At 35.8% G+C, this 17,282-nt stretch overlaps 1 protein-coding gene across 2 annotated transcripts; it reads right to left on the bottom strand.

Moving 5' to 3' along the window:
* Window positions 1-1,211: 1,211 nt before the first annotated feature.
* On the bottom strand, window positions 1,212-17,032 carry LOC125655831 (uncharacterized). 2 transcript variants are annotated; one of them, XM_048886353.2, is made up of 9 exons: window positions 16,944-17,032; window positions 16,021-16,184; window positions 15,519-15,760; window positions 14,062-14,125; window positions 13,086-13,213; window positions 11,065-11,183; window positions 7,489-7,621; window positions 6,351-6,447; window positions 1,212-2,335 (listed from the first exon to the last, which is right to left on the bottom strand). In XM_048886353.2, the coding sequence occupies exons 2-9, from the start codon at window positions 16,085-16,087 to the stop codon at window positions 2,256-2,258; spliced, it is 930 nt and encodes a 309-aa protein (XP_048742310.2). In that variant the 5' UTR covers window positions 16,088-16,184; window positions 16,944-17,032; the 3' UTR covers window positions 1,212-2,255. The 2 variants fall into 2 exon arrangements, with proteins under 2 accessions (XP_048742310.2, XP_048742312.2); XM_048886355.2 differs by having other exon boundaries at window positions 16,906-17,025.
* Between the last annotated feature and the right edge of the window lie 250 nt (window positions 17,033-17,282).

Here is a 17,282-nt window from a genome sequence, read left to right as displayed (position 1 = left end):
AGTTCTAAAGGTTAATGTATAGATGATAACTGGTCCAATGAAACCCAATATAGTGCACACTCGTATAGAAAGAAGACGCCCACAACAATTACGAGTCCATGTTAAACAATTATTAACATTTACGAGGTTAACACGATGCTTTAGCTACCTGAGAAATACAATGTTTACCGACCCTGGAGCACTTAGAAGGTACATGTATGATGTAACTATTTACAACACAATATTAATGGAGAAAAAATAATATAAATTGCTTTACTATATGACTGAATAATATAAATTGCTTTATTATATGACTGAATAATTAAAGATGAAGATAACGAAAAGTGATCAATTTCATAACTCCTATAAAGAATACAAACTAAAGAGTTGGGCAAACATGGAACCCTGGACATACCAGAGGTGGAATCAGGTGCTTAGGAGAAGTAAGCATCCCCTGTCAACCAGTCACACCCGCCGCAAGCCCTATATCTTGATCAGGTAAACAGAGTAATACAATGAAACTGGCCACTAGAGTTAAGAATTACGTATTTATATATAAAGCACTAGAGTTAAGAATTACGTATTTATATATTAAAGCACTAGAGTTTAGAATTACGTATCTATATATAAAGCACTAGAGTTAAGAATTACGTATTTATATATAAAGCAATAGAGTTTAGAATTACGTATTTATATATAAAGCACTAGAGATAAGAATTACGTATTTATATATAAAGCAATAGAGTTTAGAATTACGTATTTATATATAAAGCACTAGAGATAAGAATTACGTATTTATAAATAAAACACTAGAGTTTAGAATTACGTATTTATAAATAAAACACTAGAGTTTAGAATTACGTATTTATATATAAAGCACTAGAGATAAGAATTACGTATTTATAAATAAAACACGAGTTTAGAATTACGTATTTATAAATAAAGCACTAGAGTTTATTACGTATTTATATATAAAACACTAGAGTTTAGAATTACGTATTTATATGTAAAGCACTACATTCCAACAGTAACATCCGATACCTCGGATCCACAATAAGGTACAAGGTCAAAAACAAAAATTACATATATATATATAGCACTAAAACCACCAATGACATGAACAATTAGATTGTTTGCATCATTGATCATTTTAGTGTTTTCTATGTAATTGTATATATGTGTGTGTGTGTGTGGTCGACTCAAATCAAAATACAGAACAAATTAACAAAGAATGAAATGTACATTAAATTTAATGTAGAATATTTATCAGTAAATAAAGGAAGGGAAAGACCACATGCACGCATATGCTATTTCCATCTATAAACTTAAAATGACAAGTTGGGCACATTTTTTATGTTTTGAAATCGCTCATCATTTACAACATTTAAAAATAATAATCATAAACAATTGCAAAGAAAAATGTCAAACAGATTACTGCAAGCCTCCATCAGAATTCCTCCAACAACACCATTAGCAAGTACAAGTACCCAATAAATCTGATAACAAACACTGCAACTTTAACAAATCATAAGCTGTTTGTACACTGACGGTACAATACACCAAATAGCCAATTAATGATACAATACACAATGACAATACAATACACCAAATAGCCAATTAATGATACAATACACAATGATGATACAATACGCCAAATAGCCAATTAATGATACAATACACAATGATGATACAATACGCCAAATAGCCAATTAATGATACAATACACTATGATGATACAATACGCCAAATAGCCAATTAATGATACAATACACAATGATGATACAATACACCAAATAGCCAATTAATGATACAATACACAATGATGATACAATACGCCAAATAGCCAATTAATGATACAATACACAATGATGATACAATACGCCAAATAGCCAATTGACTAGAGTCCCGTACCATCCTGGACAAATAATGCACAGTTGAAGAGACATACTTACTCCAATTAAAATAAATATAAAATATTGTTTAATAATCCATATTAGCAAATCCTCATTTATTACCTAAATTTACTGAACTTTGAAATCCTAAATCTTGGTATATTTACAACTCATTCAGACCCCACATAGCAGACACATTCCCCTCGTAACATGGAGGGTTCAGACTTCCAGGGAGCAAGGCATAGGTCCTTTTGTGAATGAAAGATATGAAATTTAACAGTTTGATACTTTCATAAAACAGGTCACAGAGCTCGTTTATTTGATATAATTCAGGAGAGCCGTGCTCGAGTTCTCCAGGCATCCATTAATAATGATGCCTTCTCTTCAGGACTCTGTGGGAAACTTCTTAAAAAATGTCTGGACTGGGTAGTGCAGCATCTCTACCAAATAGCAGTAGGAGGGCTCTGTAAATACAAAACACATTATACTCTACCAATTAGTAACAGACGACTGTAAGGCCACATCAAATCGATTCTCTGGTTCTTGGACAATTGTTTTTCAAAAAATGGGTAGGTAGGTAGGGGGTTTAGTTTTTCAGTTTATCTCCATGTCACAAATGGGTAGGGATTTTTTGTCCGTGGTTTTTTTTTTTTTTTGTGTTGTGAAGAAAGTTAAGAGTTTTACAAATGGTATTCAACACCGTATAGCTTCTTTTCATTGTGTTTATTTGACGAGGGCAAATCAGTCTTTTTTTCAGACACTTTCACTTTTAAATATCTCCCGAAAAGTTCAACCACTTTGGAAATTTTCACTGTTGAAAAGCCTTATCGCTGTTAGCAGTTTTGTTTCGACCTACGAAAATGTCGTACTTCAACTCGGCCTTGCTTTCATCAATTTGTTCCTTCACGGTTTCAATTTCTTTAAACTCACCGCCCAGAAGTTTCTTGCAAAGCGTATCAACTGTCAAGGACGAGTCTACCGGTATAATTGTCCATGGAACAATCTGTTTTCAATGAGTTAAAAATAATCTCAATGCTGACAAAAACTGTTTCTGTCACCATATTGTTTACATCAACTAAGCAGCACGTCTTATTCAGCAATGTGCTTTACGATTTTGGCACCAAAACACAAATTTTATTTTGACGGATCAAATACAGGCGGCGGCAATTTTTTTCCGGGGCGGCAATAAACTCATGTCAGCAGCCGATTTTTTGGAGGGGGTGGCGGTGTCTGAGAACCAGAGAATCGATTTGATGTGGCCTAAATACAAAACACATTAAACTCTACCAAGTAACAGACGACTATAAATACAAAACACATTATACTCTTGTATTTACAGTCGTGAATACAAAACACATTATACTCTACCAAGTAACAGATGACTGTAAATACAAAACACATTATACTCTACCAAATAACAAGAGGATGACTTTTAATATAGGTAGCACAAGAAACAGATTAGCTGTTGGGCATGTGTACAAGCTCTTGTGAAAGGTGTTGGACAATACCATGTGTTGACAGTTCCAACAGGTCATTCACTGTCTCAAAACCTGTCAACAATAGTTTTATCCACACTGCACTGCCTCAAAACCTCAGTCAATAACTGTTTTATCCACTGCCTCAAACCTCTGTCAACAACCGTTTTATCCACTGCCTCAAAACCTTGGTCAATAATCATTTTATCCACTGCCTCAAAACCTTGATTAATAACTTCTTTTATTCACTGCCCTGAAACCTTGGTCAACAACTGTTTTATCCACTGCCTCAAACCTCTGTCAACAACTGTTTTTATTATCCACTGCCTCAAAACCTTGGTCAATAACTTTTATTCACTGCCTCAAAACCTCAGTCAATAACTGTTTTACCCACTACCTCAAAACCTCAGTCAATAACTGTTTTATCCACTGTCTGAAAACCTCAGTCAACAACTGTTTTATTATGCATTGTCATCTACTGTTCACAAGACAGTCAGATTTAGCAGTTCAGTTTCCACAAAACTCTGATTCAACAACTTGCTTTTATATACAATTATGTAAAGTGTATAAAGAAACTATTAATATAGGTACCGTATTTTGCCGAATATAATACGCACTTTTTTTAGAGAATATTTTTGTGCCAGAAAGGGGTGCGTATTATATACCACAATAGGTTTTTGATCTTTTTTTCCAGATGAAACTCGGCGATTAAGTAGTGTAATATTTCACTCAAAGACCAAGGCTTCGGATACTGTACGCCTTTTCACGTTCACCTATTTATTAAGTAGAAAATTCGACCTCAAGAAAATTACTACAGAAACGTAAAATTGCAGAAAATGTGATATATATACTTACAATATCTAAATAATTCAATTATCATGAAACAAACAGCCAATCAAATTGCATTGGATCTGACTATTCATTACATCGCATGCCGCCATTATTGAAAGCATGTGTACACAATAATGCCTTGACACGTGCTAAAATTGTTGGAAAATAATTTTGTCACTTGCTAAAAGTTTATTTACTGTAAGTTTTATGAATAGGCCTAATTTTTAATGAAATACTTATTTGAATCTTTGAAATAACTATTCTTGCGTAAAAGCGTGTGTTTTACGAAGCCATTGTTGTGTACACTGCTTTTGTTAGATACCCCCTCCGGGTAAAGAAATACCTAACAAAATTTTTTTTTCACACATTTTAAGTCATCGTAGTTAACAAGGAGTTGATAATTTGCATCTTTGTACCTACCATGGTGTGTTGATTACAGTAAAATAAGCGATAGTTTAATTGTTTAATTTTATTTTTATAACATCGGCTATTTGATTGATTTTAAGTTTCAACAAAGGAAATATCGAGTCAGTTAAGATTTAATGCTACAAAATCTCGTGCTTTCCTGAAATGAACAGGCTTGTCCGGGTTGATATTTCCCTGAAGATTCTCATTGAAGATTACCGCGATGTAGACCTCATCTCAAAAAGTTTGCAAATTATTGGGCGTTGTTTAGAATTCATTATTTCTGCAAAAATATTAAGTGAAAATTAACACCAAGTATAAAATAAAGATTACCGCTTGGTCAAAATTTTTGCTGCGTATTATACACCCGAAGTGCGTTTTTTCACCAACTTTTAGGCTCAAAGTGGGGGGTGCGTATTAAACACCACTGCGTATTATATTCGGCAAAATACGGTATCACAAATTCTAAAGTTTAACCTAATTAATGCCCATTTCTAGGTAACCAATATAGCTTCATTTAATCAATGCAGTATAAATGCCTTCTGCAAACGAATTTGAACCTTGCAAATCTGACCAGTCACTGGAATTCTTAAAACAGCTTTATTTCTCATGATGATGTGCTTCATATAAAACTACGCACATCTTGAAACATTGCAAGTCATTTTAAAATTTTGAATGAACTAACCAGATATGGGAGTAGTTATTTCTAGGCATCTTTGATTTGTCTCTGAGAGGTAACCATCTTGCCGATGTCGGGGTTAATAATGCTACATTGTATCAAATCTACGTTTATCAGGGTTAATAACGTGTCGTATTAATTAATCTTACCATTATCAGGGTTAATAATGTGTCGTATTAATTAATCTTACCATTATCAGGGTTAATAATGTGTCGTATTAATTAATCTTACCATTATCAGGATTAATAATGATTTGTCATATTAAATCTTACCATTATCAGGGTCAATAATGTTGTGTCGTATTAAATCTTACCATTATCAGGGTTAATAATGTTGTGTCGTATTAAATCTTACCGTTATCAGGGTTAATAATGTTGTGTCGTATTAAATCTTATCGTTATCAGGGTTAATAATATTGTGTCGTAGTAAATCTTACCATTATCAGGGTTAATAATGTTGTGTCGTATTAAATCTTACCGTTATCAGGGTTAATAATGTTGTGTCGTATTAAATCTTACCATTATCAGGGTTAATAATGTTGTGTCGTATTAAATCGTATCGCTATCAGGGTTAATAATATTGTGTCGTAGTAAATCTTATCGCTATCAGGGTTAATAATGTGTCGTATTAAATCTTACCATTATCAGGGTTAATAATATTGTGTCGTATTAAATCTTACCATTATCAGGGTTAATAATATTGTGTCGTATTAAATCTTACCATTATCAGGGTTAATAATGTTGTGTCGTATTAAATCTTACCATTATCAGGGTTAATAATATTGTGTCGTAGTAAATCTTACCGTTATCAGGATTAATAATGTTGTGTCGTATTAAATCTTACCATTATCAGGGTTAATAATATTGTGTCGTATTAAATCTTACCATTATCAGGGTTAATAATGTTGTGTCGTATTAAATCTTACCATTATCAGGGTTAATAATATTGTGTCGTATTAAATCTTACCATTATCAGGGTTAATAATATTGTGTCGTAGTAAATTTTACCGTTATCAGGATTAATAATGTTGTGTCGTATTAAATCTTACCATTATCAGGGTTAATAATATTGTGTCGTATTAAATCTTACCGTTATCAGGATTAATAATGTTGTGTCGTATTAAGAAGTCCAACACTATGGCAGCACTGTTTGGCTTGAAGGAAGCTTGAACAATCATCCCTGGTAACTGAAAATAACAAATGTTCAGACAATTCAACCTGTCCCTAATGTTCGTGAACCCCCTAATCCTGAAAAAGTAATCACTGGCACCAGTCATCCACCTTCTTTTGGTATATGTTCCATTAAACCCACTATTTTACTTCATGAAAACTTTCTAAACAAACAAACCACACCACAATCCTTTTTATTATCATCAGTCTTCAATTTTGTACTTGTGATGCACTTCAACAATGGAATGCATTCTCTGTTGTTTTATCAGGTGATGAAGGTAGCTAGCATTGCAGAAAAAATTCATAACTGCATCAGAGGGTTATGTAAAAAAAATTTTTTGCTATGCTAGCTACCTTCATCACCCAATGAAACAACAAAGAAAGACATTTTATTGTTTATATTCATATTTTTAAGTATTTTTATTAAATATAAACTAGATTTCAGTACTGAAATATCACATTGTTGACAATTTTGTTACTTTAAACGAAACAGCCAATACAACCTTTGACCTTGACACTCCATATTTAGTAATGCTTATGCGGACAGTGGTAAAGAAAAATGGGATCAAACTAATTTCTACAAACATGTATTCATTGTCTATGATGAAAGCAATGTCAATTTCAAAAGAAATTTAAGAAAAAGAGTTTCAGTGAATGTAAATATTTATGATTAAATTCTCCCAACCGTGGTGGCCCAGTGGTTAAAGTGTTTGCTTGGTGACAGTGAGGTTGTAGGTTTGAGCTTCACACGTATTTTAGCTATGTCAAACTTAAGACGAACACAGTTGATAGTGTCTGTTTCAGCCCCTCAGCACTTAGAAGTGAGTCACATTTCTTTTGGACGAGATCTTCAAAATCTCGAATATCATAGTCTATATGTTGAAGTGATTTGGAAGTCCCAACCACTTATTCTTTATGTATTTTACCTTTAATACCTTGAATCCTCGGATATCTCAAAGTTTGATCTTGGTCCCATTGAGTTTGAGATAATGAAGTTTGACTGTATTTAGTTCAAGAAACCCTATCCAGAAAGTGATGTCTCTAAAATGTTTAATTACCTCGGAGACAGGATAAAGTTTAAATTCCTGAACTTCACCATCAGCATTCACCGGTACAAAGTCCTCGGGAAGTTTCAGGTCAAAGATAAACTCGACTTCTGGTTGAACACCCCTCTCATCTTCATGAACGAAGCTATCAATGAAAACATTTACTTCTGAACACTATCAATGAAAACATTTACTTCTGAACACCTAACACATGAATTGGGTGGGCACCCCTCTCATCTTCATGAACATAGCTATCAATCAAAGCAAGTGTAAATCTAAAATACTTTTCATTTAGATATTAAAAAGTTTAAAATATATCTGCACCACAGAGAAATAATTAAAAGATGTTTTAAGTGTAACAGGAAGGTAGAAAATGCAACAGACCAGATCAAGATTCGACCCCAGGCCCCCTGAATTCTCTAGACAGGTGCTCCACCAACCGAGCCATCCAGCCACCGGCGATCGACCCCGTTTGACCGCCACATATTAAGCTTCTACATGGCACTATTGTTCTGATTAGCCAATATGCTTATGACCGTAAATGAAGGTTATTTGGCCAAAGTTAACAACATGGGTGAATATTATTCCAGATGATAACTTTGTAAAAGAAAAACATTACTGAAGCCCGTACTTGGGTCATGAGGGTTGCTTCTGACCGGTCATGTTAAGATTAGAGTACTTGCTTCACAACCAGAAGATCCCAAGTTCTGACTGATCATCTTTAAAGTGTTTGCTTCACGACCAGAAGATCCCAAGTTGGATTCTTTAAAACAGCATCAAACTTACACGTGTAACAGTGATGTTCCTTCACCAAACACCAGGCATTAGTAGATAAAGACACAGTTCTTTTGGATATGACCTTCAAAATGGAGAAATCGTGTCACAGTAAAATATTTCAGAAACTTCTGAGCAGAGAATTAAGCAAACAGCTGGTCATGACCATCAACTAAGGACAAGGTCATCGGTTAAAGAAAAACATAAATTTACAGAGCCTGTGGATTTGAGCTATTTTTTATCTGACAATGCCAGCGTACTAAGGCTAATAAGTCTTAGAGACCCTGCGCAGTTAGACACTTAAGACTTACAGAGCCTGTGGAGTTAGGCAGGTAAATGTTACACTGAGGTAATTTTACCTGACAAAGCCTGTGGAGTTAGGCAGGTAAATGTTACATTGATGTAATTTTACCTGACAGTACCTGTGAAGTTTGACAGGTAACTGTTACATTGATGTAATTTTACCTGACAGTACCTGTGAAGTTAGGCAGGTAAATGTTACACTGAGGTAATTTTACCTGACAAAGCCTGTGAAGTTAGGCAGGTAAATGTTACATTGATGTAATTTTACCTGACAGTACCTGTGAAGTTTGGCAGGTAACTGTTACATTGAGGTAATTTTACCTGACAGTGCCCGTGGAGTTAGGCAGGTAAATGTTACACTGAGGTAATTTTACCTGACAAAGCCTGTGGAGTTAGGCAGGTAAATGTTACATTGATGTAATTTTACCTGACAGTACCTGTGAAGTTTGGCAGGTAACTGTTACATTGAGGTAATTTTACCTGACAGTGTCCGCGGAGTTGGGCAGGTAAATGTTACACTGAGGTAATTTTACCTGACAAAGCCTGTGAAGTTAGGCAGGTAAATGTTACATTGATGTAATTTTACCTGACAGTACCTGTGAAGTTGGCAGGTAACTGTTACATTGAGGTAATTTTACCTGACAGTGCCCGTGGAGTTAGACAGGTAAATGTTACACTGAGGTAATTTTACCTGACAAAGCCTGTGGAGTTAGGCAGGTAAATGTTACATTGATGTAATTTTACCTGACAGTACCTGTGAAGTTTGGCAGGTAAATGTTACATTGAGGTAATTTTACCTGACAGAGCCTGTGGAGTTAGGCAGGTAAATATTACATTGAGGTAATTTTACCTGATAGTACTTGTGGAGTTAAGCAGGTAAATGTTACACTGAGGTAATTTTACCTGACAGAGCCTGTGGAGTTAGGCAGGTAAATGTTACACTGAGGTAATTTTACCTGACAGTGCCTGTGGAGTTAGGCAGGTAAATGTTACACTGAGGTAATTTTACCTGACAAAGCCTGTGGAGTTAGGCAGGTAAATGTTACATTGATGTAATTTTACCTGACAGTACCTGTGAAGTTTGACAGGTAACTGTTACATTGATGTAATTTTACCTGACAGTACCTGTGAAGTTAGGCAGGTAAATGTTACACTGAGGTAATTTTACCTGACAAAGCCTGTGAAGTTAGGCAGGTAAATGTTACATTGATGTAATTTTACCTGACAGTACCTGTGAAGTTTGGCAGGTAACTGTTACATTGAGGTAATTTTACCTGACAGTGCCCGTGGAGCTGGGCAGGTAAATGTTACACTGAGGTAATTTTACCTGACAAAGCCTGTGAAGTTAGGCAGGTAAATGTTACATTGATGTAATTTTACCTGACAGTACCTGTGAAGTTGGCAGGTAACTGTTACATTGAGGTAATTTTACCTGACAGTGCCCGTGGAGTTAGGCAGGTAAATGTTACACTGAGGTAATTTTACCTGACAAAGCCTGTGGAGTTAGGCAGGTAAATGTTACATTGATGTAATTTTACCTGACAGTACCTGTGAAGTTTGGCAGGTAAATGTTACATTGAGGTAATTTTACCTGACAGAGCCTGTGGAGTTAGGCAGGTAAATATTACATTGAGGTAATTTTACCTGATAGTACCTGTGGAGTTAAGCAGGTAAATGTTACACTGAGGTAATTTTACCTGACAGAGCCTGTGGAGTTAGGCAGGTAAATGTTACACTGAGGTAATTTTACCTGACAGTGCCTGTGGAGTTAGGCAGGTAAATGTTACACTGAGGTAATTTTACCTGACAGAGCCTGTGGAGTTAGGAAGTTAACTGTTACATTGAGGTAATTTTACCTGACAGAGCCTGTGGAATTAGGCAGGTAAATGTTACATTGAGGTAATTTTACCTGACAGAGCCTGTGGAGTTAGGAAGTTAACTGTTACATTGAGGTAATTTTACCTGACAGAGCCTGTGGAGTTAGGCAGGTAAATGTTACTTAGGCAGGTAAATGTTACACTGAGGTAATTTTACCTGACAGTGCCTGTGGAGTTAGGAAGTTAACTGTTACATTGAGGTAATTTTACCTGACAGAGCCTGTGGAATTAGGCAGGTAAATGTTACATTGAGGTAATTTTACCTGACAGAGCCTGTGGAGTTAGGAAGTTAACTGTTACATTGAGGTAATTTTACCTGACAGAGCCTGTGGAGTTAGGCAGGTAAATGTTACACTGAGGTAATTTTACCTGACAAAGCCTGTGGAGTTAGGAAGTTAACTGTTACATTGAGGTAATTTTACCTGACAGAGCCTGTGGAATTAGGCAGGTAAATGTTACACTGAGGTAATTTTACCTGACAGAGCCTGTGGAATTAGGCAGGTAAATGTTACACTGAGGTAATTTTACCTGACAGAGCCTGTGGAGTTAGGCAGGTAAATATTACATTGAGGTAATTTTACCTGACAGTACCTGTGGAGTTAAGCAGGTAAATGTTACATTGAGGTAATTTTACCTGACAGTGCCTGTGGACTTTAGATTCCTCAGGTGTATCTCTGGTACGGATGCTTCTTCCTGGCACTCCTTCTCAGCGCACTCTCGGAATCCTAGACCGGAAGTCAGTCCTCCAGCAACCTATAACAAGATGTGTTTGTGAAACACAAATGCCCCCGATAATGGCCAATTCCCAAGATGGCCAAGGTCACAAGGACAAATATCTTGGTACCATTAGAAAGATCTTGTCACAAGAAATGCTCATGTACAATATGCAGGGCTTGAAGCTAACTTTTTATGTCACCAGTCCAGCCGGACTGATGGGGTATAATTTCAACCAGTCCGCCAAAAATTTTACCAGTCCAACAGAGTTTTCCAGAAATGATTAAACATTTAATTTCGTTAATGTTATTAAAACGAAATTTAACTCAATATGTCTCAGACAATATTGTAACACTTAAATGTGAGATTCATATTTACGAATCAGATTCATCTGATATCTACAGATCGAAGCATGCCAAATGTTTGTATAAAATTTCATAAGTATATGCTTTAGAAAATTAACCAGTCCCATCGGACTGACTAAAACAAATGTCAGTCAGTCCGCCAGACTTTTAACCAGTCACAGACTGACGAGCATATGTTAATTTCGAGCCCTGATATGAAAGCTCTAATATTTACCATTTAGAAGTTATGACCAATGTAAAAAAAAAATTAAAAGTAGGTCAAATGACAAGGTCAAAATGTTTATTACCAACGGAAAGGTCTTGTTACAAGGAACACTTATGTGAAATATCAAAGCTCTAGCACTTACTGTTCAAAAGTTATTAGCAAGGTTAAAGTTTCAGACAGAATTACAGACAGGACAAAAACAATATGCCACCCGATCTTCGATCTCGGGGGCATAAAAACATGTGTAGATGGGGAGCTAATGCAAGACACACTTAACAAAGAACTATGTGAGATAGGATATGTTTCTGGCCCTGATCAACAAAGAACTAGGTGAGATAGGATATGTTTCTGGCCCTGATCAACAAAGAACTAGGTGAGATAGGATATGTTTCTGGCCCTGAGAGAACTGGGTTCACTGATAGTGTAATATGGCCTTAATTCTTGTGGGGATCTTAACAGTACATTTGATTTATAACATACCTCTATCTGTAAAATGTTTGCTTAATAATTGAAAGATAACAACACTAATTTTTAAAATGTGAATATAAATGATGAATCATGAACAAACTATCTACACTGTCACAAACATATCCATTTCCACACAATTTCTATAAAATCGCAAAAAACTCACTAATACTGAAATCTTTAATGATATGTGGTTTGAAATATCTACAAAATATATACATGTATCCGAGTAATCAGGTTCCCATTTTAGTATTAGTATGTAATACTCGGGCTTTCAGTCAAGTACCAGGTTAACCAGGTACTCGTTGACATCCCTTAAAATGACCCATGCAAGTCTGACCTTAACCTTTGATCTACGACCTTGAAAACCATAATGCTTCTTTCTCTTATAATTAGGAACATAATGTCAAGTTTGATTATCCTAGCCTTATAACCATATAACCTACATCTTGAATAAACAAGATGTGTTTGGGAAACACTGATGCCCCCATATGGCAGCCATGTAATTCTGGTACCAGAAGGTCATGTCACAAGGAATACGTGCGTGAAATATGGAAAGCTTTCAAAAGTTATGGCCAAGGTTACAGACTTTGTAGACAAACAGTCAGACAGATGGAGAGACCAAAAACTATGTATATGGCATATGCCCTCGAATCTTGAATTATGTGGACATGAAAATAAGCTTCTTCCTCTAATCACTGGAAATACAAGTACCAAGTCATGATCTTAGCCTCATAATTACTGTTTTAATCTGATTCAATATACTGATGAATGGACAGGCTCAGACAGACAGACTGCACCAAACCATAATACCACCAGGGTATGATGGTTGCATAAAAATTAAGTAGACAATATCAACTAACAATATGAAGAAATGAAGCATCGCTAAATGTTTGACCAACTCACAAACTGGTCTAGGAGGTTGGGGTACGTCTGTTTGGTTGATGACCTCTTTGCGACCCACATCATCATCTCTCCATTTTTATAGGTGTATCCATTGATGTGACATCCATAAGTCACCACTCCAAAGGGACCTAAAAATAGACCACAAGAAGGCAAGTTATGTCAATATCTGTATCAAAGAATAAAGATACCTATAAATATCCTTAATATTTCAAGAGAAGGCAATTTATGTCAATATATTTCTTGAATACAAATTTAATGCCATCTCTTTTTAAGTCCTGAACAACAAATTCTACCCCTTTCTACTGAATATGTGTCCCCTGTAGTGCGTATTTAATTATACAAAATCTGATCGTGGACAAAGGGACGAACCGACAGTACATTCCAAAACACACTCGAAAAAGTTGTCAATATGTGTTGCTTTGCTTTGCAAGAATCCTGATAGGGTTGAAACAAATACTGTTGATCTTGAAATTGTTAGAATTCATAGTGATAGATTATAAAATGTTTCCAAGGACTATTATCATAGGGTCTGCCTTCAAGTGACCAACACTTTATAACTATCACAGACCGGACAACTATCAGTTATGAAGTATTTATTCATTTGCATATTTTGTCAACTGATTAAAAGTGCCAAAACAGTTCGGTGATACTTTTAATCTTTGGTCAGAGATAGAAACTTCAATCTCTGGTTTGTGCATGCATTCATTCAAAAATATTTTCAATTGAAACACCTTATGATTGGGTAATTCTAACATTACTAGATTGTTGTTTACTATCATGTACTCCGAGTTAACTTGCCACTGATTTTCTTCTGAAGTCTACATTGTACCTACTAGAAGCAGATAACTCCATTTCTTCTAAAGGCTACCTACTAGAAGCAGATTGCTCCATTATAAATAAATATCATTAGATAGGAAGTTTACGGCAATGCACAGTGATTTGACTTGCTGATGCTTTTCTTCTATAGGATACTTACTACAAGCAGATCGCTCCATTTTGAACAAAACAGGCTCACTCATGGAATGACGAATGCTGTAGAACTGAAAAAAGAATGGAAACAAAGCACATGTCAAACCAAATGACACATGTACACATAAAACACATGTAAAGAAAAGAATGTGTTACTACAAACATAACCATAACTCAGTGCTCCAAGTCGCATCTGCTATCAGGTCGCAAAATGGCGACCTAGAAATATTTCTGGTCGCCATTTTCAAATTTCTAGTCGCCATTTTCAAAATTTCTACTCGACATGGTAAAAGATTTTGTAAATAAGACTTGCAAGAAAAAAATCAACACCCATGCATGCGTTTTGTTTGTTTTATTTTTAAACTGAATAGAAATGTGCTGTGAAACATGCTGGATGCTAACAAGTCAAGTATTTACTCTGGCAAAAGTTGTATTGCATTGGGTCATCCTGAATATCCTGTATATTTTACAGTATGATTCTGGGGAGGAAGACCCAGCGTTCCACACAAGGATTTGCTTTAGGGTCTCAATAATGGGCCTTCACTGCTTATGCGAACAAGAGCTACTTTTGTTGGATCTTTTGCTGAACAATCAGTACCAGCATCAATAAGAATACTACATGTACATCCCCAGTTTGTAATTGTCTTTGAAAATTAGCAGCAACAGTTGCCCTGCTCGACTTACTGCTAAAAATGCAGTCACGGACAAAGATACGTCTCTTAATGTTACCGTGAATAGTCACACTTCCATATTTGAAAGATGTACACCTGGTCGAAGCGAAATCGGACAATGGGTGTCCAGAAATGGTTGACGTTCCTGGCTGATTGGCCTCACAAATTCTGCAAAACATTTTGCCATCTCTGTATATCAACCACGAAAATTTCTTTAGCCATTTCAGGACTGGGGTTCTTCCTTTATTTTGCATTTTTCTTTAGACACAGCTACGTCATTTTTAGATGCAAAACTTTTTCCGTGTGATTCTCGAATTTCTTCGTTACATGTACTACGCTGAGGTTTCTAATTTTTACTACCAATAACTCCAAAGTGCTCTAATCCTCGTTTTCCCGCCATCTTTATTGCTTTCAAATGCTGCTTTGACTGAGACTGAAAAATATTTATTCAGACTTCTGATCCCGATTATAAAATTTTACTAGATGCCCAATTTTTCTCCACTCGCGAAAATGCGACTTAGTTATAATCTCTAGTCGCAAAATCGATTTTTTGGTCGCAAATGCGACCATTTTACTCGCAACTTGGAGCACTGATAACATGTAACCATGCCTACATAGGCTTGTGTTTCACTCAACATAATATAATTGTAGGTCTCTTACATTACATCTCTCATCAATACGACAAATACTCATTAAATTTTATTCCCTTTCTTAACTTCACATACTATATCAAAATGTCAGAACAATGCGTGTATTTCATGTCGTCTTTTTCTTCATTTGATCGGATCCTTACCTCATTTCTCCAGCCTTTGAGCGCCTCATTGAGTTTTCCAGCCTCTCGGACACTCTCTAGAAATTCTTTCATCACCTTCGTCCTCTCCTCACAGGTTGCATACTTATTGTTCAGGTGGACAGCGGTGTTGCTGACCGAGAAGATTTCAGGGTGCTCCTGCAACAGCAACACAACATGCGGTCGAAGGATCCCTACTTGTCCATTTCCCACGTAAAATGGCAAGCACTGAGAACGACTCGAGGCTGGGAGAAAGAAAACATGATAGAGATTTCTGACTTATCAGATAACACAAAATGTACATGAGAAGTTGAAAAGAAAATATATTTCTGTTTCAATAACGAGTCCATTTATTAAACATATCATATGCAGTAATTCAGGCCTGTAGAGTGGCCCACTCTTTAAAACTGTTTATTTCATATACAGAAAATGGATAACAATTTGTCCAAGAATATGTTTTGGTATTCTTCCCCCCCCCCCAACCTTCTGATGGGTCTGTACTTACTAGGTAACAGGAAGTTGTTAACTTTCTCCACCACTTTACAGAGGTTGACTTTGTTGGTCACATTCATTGTGGAGAACGTTTACGTTACACCTGAGCTGTCTGATGGTGGTAATTACTTCTGTTCTGTTATTGATCTTACAAAATTTCTGGAGCCATCTCCTCAGCTGCAATAATTCAAAAAATCACAAATGCATTATGTCAGCCATATTTGTTTTACTATGGTGCTATCAGGCAACTAGTTCCTGAAGCGGAGTTAATCAAAGCATTCCTGATGTAGATTTAGTTTAAACTTTAATTATTTTACGACAATTAACAAACAAGTTCTACAACTTATATTAATGCATCTCGTCAGCTAAGATATTGCTGTGACGGGGTTATTGATGCAAGAGGAAAGCCCACGTGTTTGCATGACCACAATACCCTTTCACATACAACCATTGCCGTTCCGTAGGATCAAACTCGGGTAGCAGCGATAAGATAATGCGTTAACCTATCTACACTAACCGAATATACCCGTAAATTTAATCAATTACACCTTGTCAATTACGCCTGAGACTGATGTGCGAGATAAAATATTTAACATTTGTTTTATGATGTTCATTTTACTGTACCAGAAGAGTTGTTGTGGATTGTAATGTCAAATTTTTCCAATAATAAATACTTTTTCAAAATAAAATATGAATATCCTGAGTAAATAAATTCGGTACATTTCAAAATCTGCCTTGTTTCAGGACATAATGAGAAATACTGTGATGTCATGCGGTTTGAACTGGTAGGTTGTTTGAAGCCGAATCTTGTAAAAGGTCAAATTTGAAGAAGACCGAAATTTCAGAGGGCCATATTTCAAAGGCCGAAACTTGATAGAAACTTCTCTCCATTACAAACCTGACAGAATTTTCCTTGTCGATCTGTCTGATACTTACAGTAGTCACAGTGACAATACTTCTTTACGGAAGCCGAAGCGCTCCATAGGTCATAGGTAAGGTAAACATCAGATAACTTAGCTATATCATACTTAAAATAATTCGATTGTCATTTTCATAATGTGCTTATAGGCCTGTATGATTTAGAAAATTGTCTTTCTGTAAACGAACTATTCAGTAGCTGCCTACACCCAAGTACGCAACTGTGTACTCATCATGAGAGAGAGAGGGGGGGGAGGGGGGAGAGGGGGGGGGGAGAGATCTAACGTAAAAAAAATTTTGTACCTCAAAAATAATTTTGCGCTATATAGATCCAACATATAAATATCAACATTATTA

The sequence above is a fragment of the Ostrea edulis genome, chromosome 7 (genome assembly GCF_947568905.1).
Source record: "Ostrea edulis chromosome 7, xbOstEdul1.1, whole genome shotgun sequence".
Taxonomy (NCBI): Eukaryota; Metazoa; Mollusca; class Bivalvia; order Ostreida; family Ostreidae; genus Ostrea; species Ostrea edulis.
This window is presented reverse-complemented; position numbering and strand designations above follow the sequence as displayed.

Bases quoted from the DNA above. Each gene is read 5' to 3' on its own strand.
- LOC125655831 (XM_048886353.2), bottom strand. From the start codon at position 16,087: ATGAATGTGACCAACAAAGTCAACCTCTGTAAAGTGGTGGAGAAAGTT. The intron at 15,761-16,020 runs GTAAGTACAGAC...TCTTTCTCCCAG, and splicing joins TAACAACTTCCTGTTACCTA to CCTCGAGTCGTTCTCAGTGC. The intron at 7,622-11,064 runs GTAAAATTACCT...TTTCATTGATAG, and splicing joins AAGTCCACAGGCACTGTCAG to CTTCGTTCATGAAGATGAGA.